Here is a 20,393-nt window from a genome sequence, read left to right on the forward strand (position 1 = left end):
AATCTTATCTTTGACAGCTAAGTATAATAACTCTGAAGAGCTTACTATATCTTATTCTTTTTCTTAAGCTCTTCTTTAAATCTGTACTGTTTCCTTATACAGTAAAAAACATAAATATTGCCCTGCTCTACCTGGCCACAAGAGATTTTATTACAGTTATATAGAGAATTCTTTTTTCTGATACTCTCTTAATCATTAAATACCATACAAGAGCATTCTTTATATATATAGAACAGTCTATTTATATTGCTCTTGCTGTTATTCTGGGTTAGACAGCGAGTTATTCTAAACGCGCAGCACAATAGTATATGTAAGAAGAGACAAGGAATTGCTCTCTATATTATTAGGTTACCTTACTATAAGAGTAAGGCCAATTAGTCTTTTATAATAAAGTTAGATATGGCTTCATATGAGTATAGCTATTGTATACCTATACCAATGCCTGTAAACAGTTATAAATCTGTCTTCTCGAGTTAAAATAGATACAAGCCTCTGGTCTGGCATTAGCTACAGTGGGAAATCAAGAAGGTTACTATAATAAAGGAAGAGTAGAGATTTATATATACTTATAGCTCTATCTGCCTGTTCCTCTAAGCAGCAGAAGAAGAAGAGAAGGGAGTTATATTAAAGCTAGTACACTCTCTTATTCCATTACTTGTATATTATACTCAATTTATATAGGATGCCATTTGGAGACTAAGTAGGCTCTCTGTTACTTAGCATGTAATACTGAGGCAGTATATATTCATTGGGGGTGACTAGCTGGAAACTGATAAAGAAATTAATATTGCCGTGCACTACAGAATCTTCTATATAACTGTGTATCAGATCATGTATAAGCCGGATTCTCAGTTCTCAGTTATATTATTAGCCGGGCTTGGTTCCTTGATATACATGCCTTGATTTCTTCAATAGGGGATTGGCTAACTATCTCTATACCCAGCCAGCCAATTAGCACAGTACTCAGCAAAGACTGGATTCCCTGAGATTATACAGTATTATTTGTCTTGTATTATTGTAGCTATCAGCAGGGATTTAAATTCTTTAGGTATTTTCTTATTCTGTGCTTAAGTCTTCAGTAGGAGATATTCCTAATATATAAAATACTTATCTATTTTACCTGACTATTATATTTTCTTTTATTACTATTATCCCTGTCTCTATCTTATTCTATTTCTTTGTTATTTCATATTTGCCTGGTACACCATCCTCTAGTTTTTTTTTTACCTTACTATTTGAGATAAGTTATTTGCAGTCTTTAACCAGGTTACCTACCTACACCAACAATGAGCCTGTGGCCTTTTAGCAGAATCAGCCAAATGGGCGCGTACCTGACGTTAAAGAATCCAAGATATCTTTTTAACTTCTACAAGATGCTGAACTTAATTCATGAGTAATACCTGCTATTACTAACTAGAAGCTCACACGGGACCTTAGTGGCCTAAGTCTACCAGAGACTGGGCAATATATAATAAAGAACCCTCTCAGTTGCTGCTATAAAAATATAAAAAATAGGGGCAGTTAGAGATCCACTGTGAATATCCTGCTTAGAAAAGGTATCAAGGTAAAGGAATATAGTTATCAAGAATAATAAGACTTGTACAAAAGACAGGGAGACAGCTAAAAAGAGAGGCCAAGATTAATTTTATAGATAGGGCAAAATTATCTTTTCAGATACTTATAATTCTATTACATATAGAATAGCCTTTATAATATACTAGGATTATACAATTCCTATCTATCCGCTGTATTATTACCTATAATATTCAGCTGAAAATGCTTCTCCCTGCCAGGTAAAATATCTGATAGCATCCTGTGCTAGAAATAAGACTGCATGCAGAGGGACTGTTAGCAGCTAATACTGATTATCAGTAGTAGTAGTAGCGATATCAGTTTGGTACAAGAATATCAGGCCCATCACAGCTGGACCTGGACTTTTATTCTAGATATTCTGGGAGACAATTCATTTGCTTTAGATCAGCCTCCTGTTATATATAATAAATTTATTAATAGAATGGATATAACTCCAATCTTTTATCTGATTAAGCTGAACATCACTTATAACTACTGTTAACTTTCCAATAATAATTCTCCAATTAATTTATGGGAAAATGAACAATATCTGCCAGCTGAGAATAATATTATTTATTAATAATTTAATCTGAATGAGCACTCCGGTACTGATAATACTACTCTCATTTCTAAGGTTAATAGCTAGCCAGTAATTAATTTGCTTGGTTTAAGTCAGGATCCTGCCATATTTAATATATCTGAGTTAGGGAATATAACTGCTCCGGCTGACTTGTCTTGATTCTACAATACTGAATACCTGGTTAATTCTTAGACAGATAAATAATTTCCTTTAACTGAAACCATTATCATGTACCTATAAATTAGGGATACCAACTCCGGCCCTGATAATATCACCCTCCCTTCTGAGAGCAGTAGATAGTCAGTAATCAAACCAGCCACTGCCATTTATCGCGCGCTAACTGCACTTAACAGGAACAGGAAGCCAAGAACCATACCTAAAGAGTTAAATATCTCATATGCTTTATCTTATTGGCCGCAGCGTGGTGGTAGTATTAGGGAAGCTTTGCAAATATTGTTACCTGCACAAACTTGACCAGCTACACGGACAAGTCATTCCCCACCAGGGAAAAAATATCCATGTGGATCCTGTGATAAGAAGTATAAGCGGAGTAGTGACCTGAATAAATACTGAAGGCTCGAGCATGGGACACCTCTAAAGGAACCTGGCTAATCTCTGAAAAGAACCTAACCAATGGCTTGCCCCGAACAGTCGTTCCTCCTTAGGGCATTCCGGAGATGGTCAAGTAGATAGATATTGTGTAATAAGCTCAGCATCTTTATATCCCATACTATACATCGAGTTTGCGACCTTATGGAGAAGCCATTTGTGCAAAGATATATATTTTTAGCCTTGGAGAATAACCTAGTCGAGAGGTGATGTTCCTAGATTAGCGGAAACGGTATCCTGTAGTAACGAGCATTTCTATCGGACCTGTATGAGAAATAGGCCAAGAAGCAGAGTTTTGGGAGCTCTATACAGTGGGGATGTTATACCGAAATATTACAGAAGGAAACAGCTCGACAATAGCATGGAGAATACTAACCTTATCTACGTGGTGCTTCGCTCTATGGACTATCCGTGTATATCCAACAGCAGGCCGAGTGAGTTGTGCGGAAAACCATTCTGATGAGGGTTATGTATCGCTGTAGGAGTGCTCACTGTTCACTAACGTCATGAAGTCAACGACTAAAGTGGAAAATAGCAGCCATATGGTGCTTATCGTGATATTTCCGATCAAAAGTATATGGTAAGCTGCATTTCTAAGAATGTCCTTGGCAATTAACTAACCCCCATAAACCTACTCAACAGGACCAGAAACGACCATAAGAAACGCTGGATCCCCCAAAACTCCTTCTCGGAGGCTGAGTTCCGACAGGAAGACTTTGCCATGATCAAGTATTTCACTAGTCAGAGTCGGACACTTTGGTTTACACAGCACATCGCATGTACGCGTGCCATCCTGAAAGGAAATGACCAAGAGGAGATCGAGCCTGTTGGGGCTTATATTCTATCTGGGACAGAAGTCAAGAGGGTCTCTGAAGGAGAGGCAACGGTTGTATTTAAGATTGTGGAGGAGGTGGATGGAGTCGATGCGTTGGCCAGATACTGGTATGTGGTTTCATCCGCATGAGAGTCAGGAGATCGTGGGCTGCCTTCCCTGATTAGAAACAAATAGGACGGACTTTGACCCTAGGACTCTTAGGTAGATGACTGCTCTGTTGGCGCTGCAATCTTGGTAGCTTTTTTCTCGTTCGGAACATATTGACTTTGGATTAGGTAGAGACAAGTTAACTCTCTTCTGTAAGCATTTAAATCTTAGCGAGACCACTCTGAATCTGTTCAATTGGCTGAAGCAGTAGACAGCCCTAGGACATAAAGATGCCGATGCCGATGCCAATGCCAAGAGTGCACACCTACATGTCCAAGATGGAACTCAATCCGATACGGTCCTCATTGATTACCAACAGTGACTAACAATTACCAATAACTAATAATAGGAATTGCAACCCATGCTTCATCAATAAAAAACAATTCTCCACGGACTGTAACTCCACCAACCTAGACGAGCGTGACCCCGCTGAGTAATCGGGAACCAGTGTGCCTCTTCTACTATAACCAAATGGAGAGGGGATGGATACAGTCAAAAACCCTCCCACGTTGAATGCACGGATCTGCTACCGAAAAAGACCTGCAATGTTACTATCTCTAGACCAACTCTTCTCTCAAATTCTTCCCATCTCCTTCCCGCCCCCCCAACCCGCTCACCCGCACCATGATGCAATTCACCAAGCTAACGCAGTCACGACTATTAACCCTCTGCAAGTTCTCAGCTGCCGCGTCGCTAGCGGGCGTCGGAGGCTGGCAGCTCTGGACGGGTAAATGCTACTTCGAGCCTTTCGGGCCCGAGAATGATGCCTTATTTCAGAGCGAGTACTTTAAGAAGTTCAACCCAGGGAATCATCCATCGCTGAACGATTCGTGTGTGCGGAAAGTGCCGGTGTCTCAGATACCGCCGGATTTGGTGGAAGATGCGCTTCGAGGTGGTTCTAAGTTGACGGAGAGGTTTTGTGCTGGTGTGTGGGGTGGTTATGGTGAGTTAGCTATTATTCTTCTCGATTTCTATAGTGCTGCGATATGCACATATTTGTGATATCAATGTTGCGAGACATCGCTAACGCTTGATATGCAGGATACTCCATCCAGCGAAATATTCTAGCTTTGGTTGGCCAGAATGAGGGAAATGCGAAGTCAATGTTGTGGGATAAGAATCAACTGCTGAGCAATACCTATGAAGAAGGTAGGGGGTTTACTTTTTTACAAGCTCTTATTGGTTCAACATTCATGCTGAAGACCTATACAGGAACAATAGTGACCGATCACTTCAAGGTGGTTGCAAAGAATCCCAGATCGATCGTCATGTGGGGGGCCGAGTCTCCTTTAATGAACCCGGAAGTTCGCCGTGAGATGGAAAATCTATCTGAGCTTTCTACCAACATCGATATTGATAAAGGTGTGGTAGAATTCCGGCTGAAGAATATATTCTACAATGGCGTAGAGCGATTGACAGGGGATCTTTTCCCACCGCCGATCGTGTGGTTGCACTTTCAGTACTGCAAGCTGTTGGTTGAGGCAGGTGTGAGCCATTGCATGGTTTAGTGCTCAGGTGCTTGATGGTTGAGTTTAGGTCAGATATTGATCGTCGAAGCCTTTAGCAGTGGATATGGAGTGGATGTATCAATAGTGTATTATATACGGAACAGGCATGGTATTGTCAAAAGCAGTCGCCCTATGCTGAATTTTGGGTCTATGGTTGTGAGCTCCTATCCCCTTCCCGCCTTCGATGTGGCGCGCACACAAATGGCAGCAAGCTCCGTAGTAAACCCGTTCAAATACTGCAGGTGAGTGAGTTCGCCAAGGGCTAGGTGTCGGACAGGGACGCGATGGATTAACCCAGGAACATCTTGCAATAGCTCGACGTTGTGATATACATCAGGGCCATGCGGGTCAGAGATGGTATCGCAAAAGAGAGTTAACACTGCGGTGATGGCGTAGAAGAGTATGATCCTATAATTCAAGAGAGGTCAGATACTTCCAGCATGATGTATGTTCTCTGATGACGTACCAGAAACATTCCCCCTTTATAATGGGCAGCACTCTCTTGAGATAAGACAGCGTTGACCGACTGGCAGTGATAGACAGATTAATGCTAGAAGTTATGCCGCTCAGCCATGTACCTGCGGGTTCCAAGGCTGAGTTGCGATAGCGGTTTGCTGCTTGGTGGATTGAGGTGACGCAGTGATAGTATGCTAACCTGAGCATCACCGCCTGGGTATTCACATTGGCACTGATGTGTGTGTCGTCAGAAAAGTACAGCGTGGGCCGAAAATCCGAGGGAAGGGACACCCTCCATTGCTCTAATGTTTCATCTAGAGCTCGGATACTCGATAGCAACTGAGATGCACTCTGATAGAGAGAGACTGCTGAATAAAGGTCGTCATATATTCTGGATTTTAGCATAGACAAACGAAGATCCCAAGGATAGAGAGGAATAGTGTTGTCATTGACAGGAGGCATGTCGTGCTGGAGGTTGATGTTTTGCAGCTGCACATAATCATCGGGCAGACTCAAGTCGCAGTGCGTGTCGTTTAAAGATGGTGGCTGGCCTGTCCTGATGCATATATCCTTGTCGAATGAATAGCAGAGCCAGAATAGATCTCGCAGGTGGCATCTGATGTCGCTCTTATCATAGACAGGGGCGCGAGAGGGGGTGGCCTTAGTGGGTAATATATGAGCACCCAGTGCATATAGAAGCCGTGTGGCTATTGACAGAGTAACACCTGCAGAGCGCAGGTCACCCAAGAAGTATTGGAGTTGAACCTGGCGAGTGGTCAGTTGTGGAACCGTAGCCATGGATCAGACCTATACAGACTAGCATTATTAGGGATTGGAGCCCATCAACCGTCATTTCCTCCATTACCGAGGCCATGAAGCTCTGTGCTGCCAACGCACAAGATCGGCAATCCATGCAATCATGGCTAGCGTCATCAAAGCCAAACAGAGACACAAGGGCCAGGAATGAATATACGCAAGATTTTGCGCTAGCAGAGCCTGGAGATGGGATGGGACTGTAGGCGAGATCTAATGTCCTGCCAAATGTGGACTTGCTGACTACAGGAAACACTAGACACTGAAAGGAGGAGCTATACACTAGGATGTGCCGTTCAAGGACGGGTCTTGGAGGAAGGGATGGGAGTGGAGAGGGGTGCGTCGCAGAGTCAGCAAAGAAACGGAGCGGCTGGAGCCATTGGAGTTCGAGAGCGAACAGTTTGTCGAATTCGATGCTTTCCCCTACCTGTGTTTCAATCCATTTCTGGCCTTCCTCAGAGAAGATGTGGTACCCTGTGAAATAAGTGACATTGTTCAAAAAAGTGTTCGCGTGTCTCGGGGGTTTCATTCCCTCTGCTATGGATGGAAAGGCAGATAGTGCCGGTCGATCTAGTAGCATCTATTCAGTCTCTTTCCGATGATACACCCTGGAGGTATTACCCACCAGAATCGACATTAGGTCCGGGTGATGGGGAAGCCACCTGGCTACGGACACGGGGTTTAGCCGAGGATTCTTGATAAGACCCAATGTCAGACGGCAGCTCCATACCTAACGTATGTTGAACCCCGAAGTCTATTGTAGGTACAGGCCAGATTATGGTGCTTGCACCAATCGCATTGTGGGAAACTGGCATCACAACGAATCTAGATAGATCATATAGTTGGTTAGGGGGGACATCGTGGAACAACCAGCCGGCTGCACCTGCACGTACCTTCTTCTTGAAACAGCTGTCGCATGCCCTTCGCTTTGGCTTCTGATTAGCCATCTCTGCATGACCTTCAAGCACTCCTAGAGACAGAAAACTAGTTGAACACCGACCTCGAATTATTTGCGCGGGTCAATGATGTCAGGTGAATTCGGCCAGCCAAGATCGACTCCGCTTAGTAATCGGCGACTAGAGACCTAGTCTTTGATTTTAAGGGTTTTGTTTTGGATCTAGACCACATGAAGTTAGGATTTATTGAGCTTAAATGGTAACATCTTCCTCTAGATAGCATGCAGCATATCGAATACTAATCTTTTGATGTGCTCCACTCCGCTGGCTTGACCGTCGGACACCGGTAGCGGCACAGAAGCCGAAACGAGAGACATGCACACAAACACCACTGATTTAGTTAACCCCATGACCAATCCTGATTCAGCTCGGAAATTCGGCTATGGCTTCACAAGGACAGGACTAGAATATGCAAGTCGACGTGGAATCATGTTGCGGAAGTATTTACCTACCGAACCCTAGTCGGCTTCACTCCGCAAGCAATAAATACTCCCTGTATTATCCACTCGAACACTTCTCTGAGAACAATACATTGTACAAAAAGTCAACTTCAAAATCGCAGCATTGCCTGGAGGATATCATAGCCTACTATGAGCCAGGTTATACTAGTTACTGGCACCAGTCGAGGTAAGCGATATCCTGTTCTCGCGAGTTGCAGCTAACCCGGTGTAGGCATCGGCAAAGGACTTGTGGCACATTATCTCGCCCAGCCCAGGACTACAGTCATTGCAACTGTGCGGGACACCACATCCCCAAAAGCAAAGGAGCTCACTACCCTCCAAAAGGGCGATAAATCCCGCCTAATTGTTGTAAAGCTCATAGCCGACGATCCGGTTAGCGCTACGGCAGCCACATCCAAAATTCGGACGCAGAACCTTGATCACATTGACATTGCAATTGCCAATGCGGGAATTTGCGATCACTGGGGCCCTGTTGTGGAATCTACAGAGCAGGACGTGCTCTCCAACTTTGAAGTCAATACCCTGGGGCCTCTCCGGCTTTTCAAGGCTGTAGCTCCTCTGCTGCAGAACGCTAAGACTCCGAAGTTTATTTATATTTCTACTCTTCTGGCTAGCATTGGTGGGATTGGCAACATGTTTACCCTTACCGGGCCATATGGAATGTCGAAGGCGGCTGGAAATTTTCTGGTCAGAAAGATCCATGCTGAAAACGAGCATTTGACTACCTTGTCTATAGACCCTGGGTAGGTGCAGATCATTCATTCCACTATAAGCTTGAGGGCTAGCAGGCTAACATGGCTATAAGGCTCGTTCAAACAGACTTGGGTGATCGTGCGGCGAAGCACTATGGAATGGAACAAGCTCCGGTGACGCTTGAGGAGTGCGTTAGTGGAATCATTACTCAGGTGATCGCAACAATTGGCAGCCATTCCAATTACAAGACAACTAATGCCATTACAGATTGAGAGAGCGGACCGCTCGTCCACGTCGGGCTCGTTTGTCAATGCAAATGGAGAGTTTGTGGCTTGGTAATAATTCCGAAATGGAATGGAAAGAAATGTAGTCATCTGGCAGCAATACTTTGCAATCCAGCAAACTATAGACCAGTAGGAAGAGACAATTTCGTTAGTTACAGCTGCTTTAGTGCCACAGACGCTATGACTTAGTATTGTAATCTCTATGCTTTTCGCTTTTCCGCTATTGCATTCCATGCCCTGGATGTTTTCAAGTTCCACCCATAGTGGGTATTGGATATGCAACGCAGTCCCTGGCAGGACGGAAATACGGTTCAAGTCACCGATTAGTTCCAGTACGCCCGATGATAATCAAGGATCACGCTTAGTCCTGTTGACATGGGACCGAAATCCTTAGTTGATCTAGGCTCGCCCCTATTTTAAGCTGTAAAAGCTCAATTTCTACCCCTTCTTCTTCACGGCCACTCGTTACTAAATGCGCCCTCCTACGCGCTTACCCTCACATCACCAGAATGCAGGCATACTTTCAATATCGTGCCATTCGGAATTCAGTCCGCAAACAATTAGACGACTTCCCTCAATGGATCCACGATTCCATTGGCCAAGCAGGTTCAGGAAGCTCACTGCAGCGACGTCCATCTCGACCACCCCCGATCCCAGGAATTCGCCTGATCGACAACCCCAATAGCCGGGAAGAGCTCTCTCATATCTTTTTTGTCGACTGGGAAAACAATAAAGACCCGCTGAGTCCACGACAACTTTCGCTCGCCACACGAGTAGCAGTAACATTGATCGTTACTAGCCTGGCATTTGTAGTCAGCGCTTCGTCGTCGATCGAATCGGCAGTTGTGCCACAAAGCACCGCCGACTATGGGGTCAGTGAAGTCGTAGCCGCACTTTTCGTCGGGATATTCCTCCTCGGCTTCGCTACCGGATCATTAATCTCAGGACCTCCATCAGAGATCCTGGGCCGCAACGCTGTCTACCTAGTTTCCACATCCCTCTTCATGATCTTCGTCATGGGCTCCGGGCTATCCACAAACACCGGAGCCAAGCTGGCATTTCGCTTCTTAGCGGGTGTATGTGGCTGTCCGCCCCTGACGTGTGCTGGCGGTTCGGTGGCGGATATCTGGGATTCAAAAGAGAAGACATTGGCCTTTCCGGTCTATGCAATTCTTTCATACGGCGGTGCCATCCTGGCCCCGGTTATTGCATCTTACATGGGTTCGGGGTCAATCTCGTATCGCTGGACTGACTGGATTGTGCTCATTATGGCCGGCCTTGTCTTATCCCTTATTGTTCTTGTACAACCAGAGACATATGGTCCACTACTCCTGCGGTGGAAATCTAAGCACCTACGGCAATTAACAGGCGATCCTCGGTACCTGTCAAAGCTGGATCTTGACCAGACTCCACTTTTGTCTCGGATTAGACGCGCCTGCGTTCGGCAGTTCACTCTGCCAATCCGGGAGCCGATCGTCCTTGTACTCTCGTTGTATCTGACGGTGCTGTATGTTGTACTTTTCGCCTTTTTTGTCGGGTATGCCGATATCTTCACAGACGTACACGGTATGTCCCAGGGACTGACAAACGTCGTTTGGGTCGCTATGTACGTCGGAATCCTGCTGACGGGTTTGATCGTACCATGGATATATCGAAGCCATCGGAAGCGAGGGCTGAAGGGCGATAGAGAGGTATCTGAAATGGGCAATGAAACCAACGTCTCTGAGAAACCAAGCACAATCCAACCAGAAGATAGACTCTGGTACGCCATGATGGGTGCTCCAGCAATGACCTTGAGTCTTTTCTGGATGGGGTGGACGGACTATGTGAGTTGCATATATCATCCCCAATAAGTCCCAATTCTTCTCCACGGTAATATACAACAGATGCTAACTTATTGCAAAATCCAGCCATCTATCTCAGTATGGTCCCCAATCGTCGGCTCAGCATTCTTCGGCTTCGGCAGCATCTGCATCTTTATTTCCAGCTATATGTACATCATCGACACCTACGAGGTCTATGCTGCATCTGCGCTGGGGTTCATGACTTCCTCGCGCTATTGTGTCGCTGGGGGTATGACTGTAGTCGGCGTCCCATTCTATCATAACATGGGGGTGCATTGGACATTGACTATTTTGGGGATTATCAGTGCTATTTTGACTCCTGTGCCCTATATTCTCTGGAAGTTCGGGCCTGTGGTTCGGGGGTGGAGTCGGTATGCTGTTTGATATCGGGCATTACAACTGTTCATTGTGGGGTAGTGGTGGTAGGGTTTACTATGTAAAATAGATTGTTCAAAAGAGAGAGAAGGAACAGGGAATCTAACGAGAAGGACCGGTTATCCTCCAGGATGATCGATAAAGCCAGATTATAATTAATAGATGTTGTTTGCTTATCACAAGCATTTCAGATGTCCAGTAAGACAGGTCTGCATGAATAACAGGCCTGCCGATACGATACCGCATACACTCTTTCACATTCTGATTCGAGAAAAGCAAGAATATTCCCAATTTCTATCACCAAAAAACGATGATCAATCCACACGTCTTTGCAGGGCACGGAGACTGTCCGTTGGTGATCTTTTCCCATTTTCGGCAAATGGCCGTATGGCTGTCGAAACAATGTCACTAACTAACTAGAACCCCGTCCCCGCTGACAAAGCGGAAACCATTGAGGTAACTAGATAACTACAACAAATTGAGGTTAAACTACCGTCTCCAGGCTTGAAAATTCTCCCTTCGTGCGACTTTGAGTTTTGGGAAGACGTGTGTTCGGAATTACGGGCTTAGTGATCTGTACATCGATGACCGGATGATTGCTAATGGCGAGAGCAATAGTTTCGTTGCAATGTGGGGTTCTCGTTTTCGACTTGGGCATATAAAGGCCCCGAGATAAACAAGGAAGACCTCCATGGTCCATAGACAACACATCCCTAAAACATACTTCACATTACAATGTCTCCCCATCCATCGCTCCCAGTAGGTTCCAAGCTCTGGGTAAGCGTTGGCCTATCCTTATCATTTGGAAAAGGACACCCACAGAAGCTAACCGCACGAAGCTTCTCGACCTAGGAACTCTGGATATCGACGCCTCGTATGTCCTCTCTGGTGCCAACGTCCCGAAAAGCAACCAACCGTCCCAAATTCATGACACTCGCCAATGTCTCATGATAGCTGCCCTCCTCTACCACCCAGACGTAGGCCTCATACTCTTTGACACAGGCGCCTGCGAAGATATAATCAACTCCTGGGACAAAGAATTCCTGGAGTGTGCGCCCCGTACATGGGTGAAGGACATCCACTCGCTTCCAGCTGCAGTGAAGGCCACGGGGGCCGGAGACATCACGGATATCAAGGCAGTGGTGATGAGCCACTTACACCTAGACCACGCTGGCGGGCTGGAACATTTCTTCGGGACAGGTGAGTGGTCTACTTCTCGGCCCTGTCTCACTGTAGACTACTAGACGTGGTCGAGACATACACTCGCTCTCATAGCAAAGAAGTGCAAAATGTTAACCTTTTCTATAGATGTAGAGATCTGGTGTCACGAAAAAGAACTCAAAAACGCCTTCTGGGTCTCTGCCACAGGCCACGATGATGGACTATTCCGGCCAGATTACCTACGGGCTGACCTACTGAACTGGAAGACGGTGTCCGAGCAGGTTGTTGAGCTCTGGCCCGGGGTCACGATACATATGTGTCCGGGGCATACTGAGGGATTCCTGGTGGTTGAGCTTAAGTTTCAGGTGACTGGGACTGTGGTGCTGACAGGGGACCTGTTCCATGTGAAAGAGAATTATGAGGATGGACAACCGCAGGGCTTTCTGATGAGGGACTATAATACGTGGCATCGGAGTAGGGATTACGTGAGAAGGCTGGTGCGGCAGACAAATGCGAAGGTTTGTCTTGGTCATGAGAAGAGTTATTTTGACGAGTTTGTCAAGAGTCCGGAGTATTTGGTTTAGTTAGGTAATGTGTGCTTTTAGTTAGAGGAGCGTAATAGATAACTACTGCTCGCTTAGTTGTTGAAGATTTTCCAAGGCAGCTTCAGGGGCGATTGTTCAGTCTTTATTTGCTGGAAGATTACCACTCTTCATCAGTATGGTACAGCTCCTTCAGGGAGATTTGCCGGTCCAACTATAGAATCATGGATTTTTTTTTTTATTTTTTTGGAGAATACTCTCGGCAAGACCAAAGGCCATGATAAAATAATTTTCATCGAGTTTGTCCGAAGGATGATCAAATGGGATCCACGAGAACAAAGCGCACCAAGGGACTTACATCAGGATTGGTGGCTTCATACTGAATTTGAGGAAGAATAACGTCGAAGGTTTTTGAGAATTTCATGTGTACCTGTACATTCCAGCAAGCGCCAACTACTATGTAGGTTATACTCATTTCATCTCATTCATTTTGCTAGCTTATCCCAAATACTCATTATTCGTTGATGATTATTCTGTCGATTGCTTAGCAAGGGCATGTTACTATTATCACGGCTATAATCTAGGGGTGTGGCTTCAATTGTACAGCAGCCTGACCACTCCTGAGTCCCTTGGGTTTGTAAGGGTCAGGTATATGTAACATTGTCTATTCATGCCTCCAGCGGAGTACTCGTGGAACGTGCCTGTTTGTTCACGGAGAGGTAAGGAGCCCTCTTCTTAGTATCCTGGGAACTATTGATTTAAATTTTATAACGGGCACTATTTTATTTGGAAGTACACAGTTGGGCAAGATAGCCCAGGGAAAGTTTGTTCGGTTTTCTGGAATCGGGATATGAGACCCAGGGTAAGGTATGTCTCCAAGCTGTTCATGATATTTTGAACTCTAATGAATATCACTAATATAGTTTCGGGGATGGCTGCGACTCCACCCTGGTCCCGGACATCCCCAGTCTACTCCAAATAGGTCAGATGATCGGTGGACTTACGTCTGCTGATATAGTTATAACCGTAACGGCTGATCACACTGCATTTATATCTCTCTTATCTTTTGGTACTGCAACATATGCGCAGCAATGGACCTAGTTGGAGCCCGCTGCCTCAAAGGCCCCATCATACTGCACAGCACCCTGTTAACGTCAAGTAGAGAAAAATACGCACAGCACACCCAGTTAATAAGATAGTTTCATTGTTCCCTGTCTGACTAACCATCGGCAACCCAGTGCTCAACGCACTGAACAGTATCACAAGTATCCCGTCCCCTATTAATCAGTAACGTGCTCCTCCGTAGCCATCGGTGCTACCAGCGCCTTGGTATCCCCCACGGCCTGACTGCACATATATAATAGGAAAAGCGGGAAGTTCCTCTCTCTCCCCTCCGGAGAAGAGAAATCGTGGAGAGCACTCTTCGATACTATCAAATTCTTGCCATCGAAGTAAGCTATCAGAATCCTCGCCTTCAGATTGTTTGTGCACGTTGTCAAGAGAACCTGGAATGTCTCTATTAAATGGAATGATTCAAGAGGAAGCTGATTATGGGGAAACGTCAACTCACCGGAGCCACCACGTGGTCTTGCAGCGCTACCCTCCCAAGCCGGGTCCTCATGACGCCGACGAGAACAAGGAGCTCGGAACGGAGGATGTTATTATCGCACACTGCCTCATGAGTCACGATCAGGTTTATGTGATGAAGTTCCTGGCCCTGGGGCAGGTGCGGATACCAAGCATCTTCAAATCTGAGAGGTGGTGAGGCCAGAGGATTGCTACCAGGGTCTGTGAACATGGCCATGTTCATATAACGTTCCCTGATTATGGTGTTATTGAAGGACCTGACGGATGGGTACTTGTCAGTATGCATAGCAATCATGACGGATCTGCATAGGTACGCAGTGATAAACCGACCTTCCGAACCAGCCTGACAGATCATCGAGCGTAGCTCCAGCCTCCGTGGCCTTCCTCGCGTGTTGTGTAAATTGGCAGACGAGTACATAGGACAGAAGGTTCCCCGTGTCGTCACCATCTGAATCACCCTCACCGGTCGTTTCACGCGACCTCTCTTTATCGAGGTCTGCAAAGCACGCCTCATCGCTTCGGACGTTGCTGTTGGTATCCGGGTTGTCAAGATCAAGGGGAAACTGCTCGAGCTTTTCCAAGGGCCAAGGCTTGAAATACGTCTGTGTCGTAGCCGAGGAGCCGCCGTCGGTGCGTAGCGTGAGGTCATGGCACCTGATGTTGTAGCGGGCGGCGTATGCGTTAGTGAGGCTGGTCAACGGCAAAAGCTTGACAGACTGGTGCACTTCTCGAAGGTGATTCAGAATCTCCTTCCGCGCTTCTTTGAAGGTCTCATTCTCCCGCCTTCTCTTTCTCGAGCACCTCAGCGTGCCAAACAGGTTCCGAAGTGACATTTCGGGGACAATATTATCGTTGAATGGGCCGGGGAGAAATAGAAAGGTGTCTTGTGGAGGCAAATAGAAACTTAAATAAATGCCTTGACCCTTATCTATGACTTACAAATGAGGTGGAATGTGTGTTATGCAGGAAGAAGCGGAGTGGCTCTCACAACCATGGTTTGGACTGTGCATACAAGCAGACATCTGGAAAAGACAGTCGGGGGGTTTGAGGTTTGGGGTTTGGGGTTTGGGGTTTGGGGTTTGAGTGTAGGGAAATAGAGAAACAATCTCAGATACATGTAAATGATGCATATGCTATGTACAGAGTGAACAAAGTAATTGAATGGCATCGTAACTCATATTGTACAATAAAGAATACCCTCAGGTAGGTGACGTTGTTGAGGAACGTATTTCCAATCCTCGACGACCTCGTGGAGCCAGCGATCTGGGATGAAGGGCGGGCAAGTAGGTCTTGCGGCCCATCCGCAATGTTGGGGATCACCGCCTCAGGCGTGTCGGGTGTGGCGACAATCACTCGGTTGCTACCAACAAGTTAGCTACGACCACTTGGACTGATGCATAAGGTTGAACGGCGCCTGAAATATTGAGTGAAATAGCATTATTCAAAGAAAACGGAGCAGAGAAGGTGAAACTCGCAATCAGGCCGCATTATTAGATGCAGTCATAGCGTACCCTGTGTCGGCATTCGCCCGAATTCGATTGAAGGTACAGGCGAGATTATGATGCTTGCACCAGTTACACTGCGGGAACTCTCCATCGCATTAGATCTGCCAAGCCCAGTAATATGGTGTCAGACTGGATCTGAGTCGTGTCCAACAACACATGGCATACCTTTTTCTTGGAACAGGAGTCGCATGCTCTTCGTCTCGGTTTCGGCCGTCGTTTCTGTGTTAGTGGCGAACGCCGTTTGCTTGGGCGGTTGCCCGGCATCGGTCACGTAACGAGAAGATGCACTATTCGTCGCCGATAACTTCACGCTGGCTCAGCGCTTGAGTGGAATGCAAGTGGGCAAGCATAGACTGCAAGAGATCGTGATGTGTCTCAAGGGCCCACAGAGAGGCGAATCCGCTTTATAATCGGAGTCGTGTCGTTTAAGCTTTTGGCAGCTCCACCGTAACCATAAAATGGGGAAATAATGGCCGCTAGAGTAGTAGGTTACTGGTTTGAACTTTCATCGCAATTACACCTGATTACCAGGCGTCTTCTGATTATTACGGGGATTCCGACAGATACAAATGTGTGCGTATACTCATAGTGGGCATCGTACAGCCATTTCCAGCGTATCTCGGCGTCTAACAGTACCTTACAATGATATGAATGATGGACATGAGCCCAACCGAAAAGGGCCTCGTATTTTATTGTCTATCCTGATCTATAAAAGTGGCTTGTGTATCCCTCCACCCTATTTAGAGCAGCTTGTGCTGGCGAATGAACTCGGACCAGGTCTGAAGTTTCAGTCCAGGAATCTAACACAGTTAGCAAATGTAGTACTCGTGAAGGAGAACTGAGGTGTTGACCTACGTCCTTGGCTTGCACAAACTCCTCCCGTGCGTAGACATTTCCGCACTTTTCAAAAATCAGCAACTGCTCGGTGAAATCCAAAGCAATGTCCTCCGACATGCCGTCCCGGGTCATGAGAAGCTGCTGGAATTCGCTAGAGCTGGATGCGTGATAGTGAGTCGGAACATTGTAGCCTATTGCGTAAATTAGCATGATGAACCACAGGTCTATTAGGGGAACCATACAGGAGCCCAACTCAGCGAGCTTGTCGGCCTCAGACAACGCCTGAGCCCAGAAGGCGATGGTCTTGGTGAAGTAGGTGGAGCCAGCTTCGAGGACCAGGTGCACCAGCTTGCCCGTATCACCGATTGCCACATTGGGCAGAACCGTGTGCGGGCTGTGCGGGAACCTGAGATTGTAGGTGCCATTGGCATCCTATGTCGTGATATACATGAGCATTCAATATAGATTTGATCGAACAGAATAACTCACCTTGACAGGCAGATACCGCTGGGGATCGGTCAAGGTGTTCTCAAAGTAATTGGGGAAAAGAACGGTAGTCGTCTTTGCCCACAGGTCCGGTTTCTGGGTCTGGATATACTCGGTAATCAAACTCTTACCCTTCCAGTGATGCACATTCAGAAATTGGCCGTTGGATAGGGCAACAGGGTCTGGCAAAGCGCTCCAGATGAAGTGCTGCAGCGTCGTGATTCCGGCAGCAGCATCCGCAATCGCCTTACCCTGTTCGATCTCAGCTGCTGCCGACTGCTTCTGCCAGAAGTCAGTCAGAGCGTAGATCACATCCGCACCAGCGAAGGCCGCGGTTAGAGCCTCTCTGCCACCCTCCAAGTCGGCACAGAAGAGTTCAACTCCCTGAGCAGCGAGCTTCTGGGCCTTAGGCTTGGAGGTGTTACGGGTAATGGCCCGGACATGATATAGATGAGGGTGCTTCAGTAATTCCGCAACCACAGATCCGCCCTATAGTTTAAGGTCAGCTACCTGCGTCGCCTAATGGCACGTGGGTATGGGTAGCCTTGCCTGAGAGCCAGTGGCACCGATTACCACGACATTTCGCTTTGTAACCGTCATGGTTTTGCAATTCCGTGAAGCCTTGGAGTGAAGTATGAGGTAGTTTTAGGGAATGAACCAGCCGTAGAATAGGCGACACTGGAGATCTATATAGGGCAGTATATGGGAGTCCGAGGAATCTCAAGATGCAATTGCTACCGCTGACTCAGCGGGAGACGTAAACCCAATGTAGTAAACTAGTGGGCTTACAGCTCGGCGTGGTTCGAAATTAGCTCGGCGTGGTTCAACATCGGAACCGGAAAAATGCTCATCATGGTCCGACAAATGACTAAGCATTCAAACCATGATGACCTCTTCCAGGCATATTTTCAAACCATGCTGAGCTCATGCCAAGAGTATTTTAGACCATGATCACCTTTAGTTATTATTGCTTAATTTTAGTATATATATATACCTAAATTGGTTTATAGTACAGAGTAGATTATCTGCATTTTAATATATTATAAGATTCAGATAAAAATAGCAGTATGTCTAAAGATATTTTAGACTAAAGAATTATTAATTGAATAAATAATATTCTAGTTAATAAGATATATTTATATATTTTCTATTTATATATATATTGGATATACTAAAATATAATTCTAGACTACTCTAGACTCAGCTACTTTAGTTTACACATACTCAGACCAGAATAAAAATTCCAGAAGTATAACTGGCAATAGTATTGCTAACTCAGATTCTAAATTAGATAATAATATACCTAATTTAAATATTTCTTTAAATATACTTTTAATAAGGATTTATAAGATAGATATTATTATTATTTATATCTAGTATATACTATATTTATATAAAATATATACTGATAATAAGCTAGAATATCTTTCTTTATAATAGAATTATTATGGCTTTATATAGTTATAGTAAAATTATAATAAATAAGATTCAGGATCACTTCTTAATACTGGAGTATTCTTATACAGGATCTCCAGAAATTCTGTATTTTATATATTATCAGAATCTCTATCTTTCTTATATAGATCCTATTAATTTACTTTAATAAGCTGCATGTGAGATCTTTACTAGGGAGATATCTAAGATATAATTCTAGTATATAAAGTATATAGATTACTTATACTAAATATATATAGATTTAATTTACAATATATTATACCAGTTAACCTAAAATTATTAAAATATTAATTCTTTTAAAGTTAGATAATAATATTATATAATAGATTTAGTATCAAGTATATAAATATAGCTTAGTCAAGATATATAGTGAGCATATACTATATATAGTTAGTAAAGACAGAATCTATAATTAAATTAATATTTAGAATCTTAATTTATTTTATAAATTATTAGATATAGTATTAAATAATAAGGTTAATAATCTTCTAAAAATAGCTATAGAAAAATAAGTTTCTAATATAATCTAATATAAATATATAATAAGTATATACTTACTAGATACTAGATTTTTTTGTGGATTCTTAAATATATAGAAATAATAAGACTATATTTATAAGAGTTATAATACTTGCTACAGTAATTTACTAGTGATATTTTATTAAAATTATATTAGTATATACCCTATATATATAGTCTTTTTTATAAGATTATACTAATTAAGATAGTTTTTATTTATTAGCTATTTAAAGAACTCTAATCTAGAGCTATAGTATTATATATATATTATAAAATATTTTTAGTAAATTAATTATTTATATCTAAAATCTCTAGTAAAATATAGCTTTAAAGAGTCTAAACAGAAGTATAACTTTATTAATTAGATTATTACAGAAAAATAATTCTACAGTATAGTAAATCTATATCTTTATATATACTATATCTATATTAAATATATATAGATTACTTCTATTCAGGAAATCCAGAATATTTAATTAAGCTAAAATATCTATCTTAATTTAATCTCTATATTTTATTATAATAGAATTAATTTTCTTTTTTTCTTTTAATTATATAATTATCTTATATCTATTTTTTTTCTTTACTACTTAAATTACTATTATATATTACAGATAAAGTAATACAAGCAATACAGTAATAAGATACTCTTGATTTAATTATATATATACTATATATATCTATAGTATATACTGAAAATATATTAATAACTAGAATCTAGATTAGTTTATACTTTCTCTAATATTTATTAATTTATATAATAGATTTAGATCTAGTACTCTATATATACTTTATAAGTACTTAAATATTAAAGATTATATTACTACTTTAATCCAGAAATAAAAGCTCTTATTATTTTCTGAAAAAATATATATTATAGATATTATTTATACCGGGATTATATATTATATATACTAAGTATAATTTAGATATATTAAGAGAGTATTCTTTTAATTAGCTAAAGAAAAATAGTAAATAATAGATCTATAAGATTTATTTCTTTAATTTTAAGTATTAATTAATTATATATTATATATATACTCAGGCTAAGGCTTTTATTTATATAAATTATCTTAAAATAGATCTTTTCTTTAAAATAGTTAATAGAAAGACTAATGTCTTCTCTATCTTATCTTAGAATATATAGATTAAGTATATACTGAATCTA

General features: G+C 43.2%; 8 protein-coding genes across 8 annotated transcripts; 5 read left to right on the forward strand and 3 right to left on the reverse strand.

Annotated features, from left to right (window-relative positions):
- Positions 1-3,267: 3,267 nt before the first annotated feature.
- BDW43DRAFT_317260 (uncharacterized protein) lies at positions 3,268-3,801 on the forward strand (the record flags this gene model as incomplete). Its single annotated transcript, XM_032048498.1, has 3 exons — positions 3,268-3,341; positions 3,404-3,703; positions 3,771-3,801. 3 exons carry the CDS (start codon positions 3,268-3,270, stop codon positions 3,799-3,801), a joined length of 405 nt encoding a protein of 134 aa, XP_031893811.1.
- A 566-nt stretch (positions 3,802-4,367) lies between these two features.
- Positions 4,368-5,428, forward strand: BDW43DRAFT_318024 (uncharacterized protein; the record flags this gene model as incomplete). Its single annotated transcript, XM_032048629.1, has 3 exons — positions 4,368-4,686; positions 4,785-4,892; positions 4,956-5,428. The coding sequence occupies 3 exons, from the start codon at positions 4,368-4,370 to the stop codon at positions 5,249-5,251; spliced, it is 723 nt and encodes a 240-aa protein (XP_031893812.1). The 3' UTR covers positions 5,252-5,428.
- On the reverse strand, positions 5,416-7,467 carry BDW43DRAFT_304963 (transcription factor domain-containing protein; the record flags this gene model as incomplete). Its single annotated transcript, XM_032045705.1, has 6 exons — positions 5,416-5,659; positions 5,718-6,472; positions 6,525-7,090; positions 7,146-7,186; positions 7,251-7,345; positions 7,414-7,467. 6 exons carry the CDS (start codon positions 7,465-7,467, stop codon positions 5,416-5,418), a joined length of 1,755 nt encoding a protein of 584 aa, XP_031893813.1.
- Positions 7,468-7,883: 416 nt separating this feature from the next.
- BDW43DRAFT_23210 (SDR family oxidoreductase) lies at positions 7,884-9,196 on the forward strand. The gene is made up of 4 exons (XM_032039536.1): positions 7,884-8,103; positions 8,149-8,680; positions 8,743-8,842; positions 8,898-9,196. Exons 1-4 carry the CDS (start codon positions 8,067-8,069, stop codon positions 8,967-8,969), a joined length of 741 nt encoding a protein of 246 aa, XP_031893814.1. The 5' UTR covers positions 7,884-8,066; the 3' UTR covers positions 8,970-9,196.
- Positions 9,197-9,423: 227 nt separating this feature from the next.
- BDW43DRAFT_304965 (MFS transporter) lies at positions 9,424-11,288 on the forward strand (the record flags this gene model as incomplete). Its single annotated transcript, XM_032045706.1, has 4 exons — positions 9,424-10,520; positions 10,572-10,740; positions 10,825-11,129; positions 11,204-11,288. The coding sequence occupies 4 exons, from the start codon at positions 9,424-9,426 to the stop codon at positions 11,286-11,288; spliced, it is 1,656 nt and encodes a 551-aa protein (XP_031893815.1).
- Positions 11,289-11,380: 92 nt separating this feature from the next.
- On the forward strand, positions 11,381-12,878 carry BDW43DRAFT_318030 (N-acyl homoserine lactonase family protein; the record flags this gene model as incomplete). Its single annotated transcript, XM_032048630.1, has 3 exons — positions 11,381-11,910; positions 11,973-12,333; positions 12,409-12,878. The coding sequence occupies exons 1-3, from the start codon at positions 11,869-11,871 to the stop codon at positions 12,876-12,878; spliced, it is 873 nt and encodes a 290-aa protein (XP_031893816.1). The 5' UTR covers positions 11,381-11,868.
- Positions 12,879-13,497: 619 nt separating this feature from the next.
- Positions 13,498-15,691, reverse strand: BDW43DRAFT_23373 (uncharacterized protein). Its single transcript, XM_032039566.1, has 3 exons — positions 14,754-15,691; positions 14,407-14,680; positions 13,498-14,341 (listed from the first exon to the last, which is right to left on the reverse strand). Exons 1-3 carry the CDS (start codon positions 15,254-15,256, stop codon positions 14,117-14,119), a joined length of 1,002 nt encoding a protein of 333 aa, XP_031893817.1. The 5' UTR covers positions 15,257-15,691; the 3' UTR covers positions 13,498-14,116.
- An 891-nt stretch (positions 15,692-16,582) lies between these two features.
- Positions 16,583-17,938, reverse strand: BDW43DRAFT_295243 (NmrA/HSCARG family protein). Its single transcript, XM_032044045.1, has 5 exons — positions 17,801-17,938; positions 17,255-17,740; positions 17,008-17,197; positions 16,784-16,956; positions 16,583-16,728 (listed from the first exon to the last, which is right to left on the reverse strand). Exons 1-5 carry the CDS (start codon positions 17,849-17,851, stop codon positions 16,669-16,671), a joined length of 960 nt encoding a protein of 319 aa, XP_031893818.1. The 5' UTR covers positions 17,852-17,938; the 3' UTR covers positions 16,583-16,668.
- Positions 17,939-20,393: the final 2,455 nt, after the last annotated feature.

The sequence above is a fragment of the Aspergillus alliaceus genome (assembly GCF_009176365.1).
Source record: "Aspergillus alliaceus strain CBS 536.65 unplaced genomic scaffold BDW43scaffold_108, whole genome shotgun sequence".
In the NCBI taxonomy this organism is placed as follows: Eukaryota; Fungi; Ascomycota; class Eurotiomycetes; order Eurotiales; family Aspergillaceae; genus Aspergillus; species Aspergillus alliaceus.

What these genes read in the sequence shown, in the direction of transcription:
- BDW43DRAFT_23210 (XM_032039536.1), top strand. Translation starts at nt 8,067, where the DNA reads ATGAGCCAGGTTATACTAGTTACTGGCACCAGTCGAG. An exon ending in AGTTACTGGCACCAGTCGAG is followed by an intron (nt 8,104 to 8,148) that starts GTAAGCGATATC and finishes AACCCGGTGTAG; the next exon opens with GCATCGGCAAAGGACTTGTG. An exon ending in TTAGTGGAATCATTACTCAG is followed by an intron (nt 8,843 to 8,897) that starts GTGATCGCAACA and finishes ATGCCATTACAG; the next exon opens with ATTGAGAGAGCGGACCGCTC.
- BDW43DRAFT_23373 (XM_032039566.1), bottom strand. Translation starts at nt 15,256, where the DNA reads ATGTCACTTCGGAACCTGTTTGGCACGCTGAGGTGCTCGAGAAAGAGA. An exon ending in CTGTCAGGCTGGTTCGGAAG is followed by an intron (nt 14,681 to 14,753) that starts GTCGGTTTATCA and finishes CCCATCCGTCAG; the next exon opens with GTCCTTCAATAACACCATAA. An exon ending in AAGACCACGTGGTGGCTCCG is followed by an intron (nt 14,342 to 14,406) that starts GTGAGTTGACGT and finishes GAGACATTCCAG; the next exon opens with GTTCTCTTGACAACGTGCAC.
- BDW43DRAFT_295243 (XM_032044045.1), bottom strand. Translation starts at nt 17,851, where the DNA reads ATGACGGTTACAAAGCGAAATGTCGTGGTAATCGGTGCCACTGGCTCT. An exon ending in TCGGTGCCACTGGCTCTCAG is followed by an intron (nt 17,741 to 17,800) that starts GCAAGGCTACCC and finishes CTTAAACTATAG; the next exon opens with GGCGGATCTGTGGTTGCGGA. An exon ending in GCTCGCTGAGTTGGGCTCCT is followed by an intron (nt 16,957 to 17,007) that starts GTATGGTTCCCC and finishes TTTACGCAATAG; the next exon opens with GCTACAATGTTCCGACTCAC.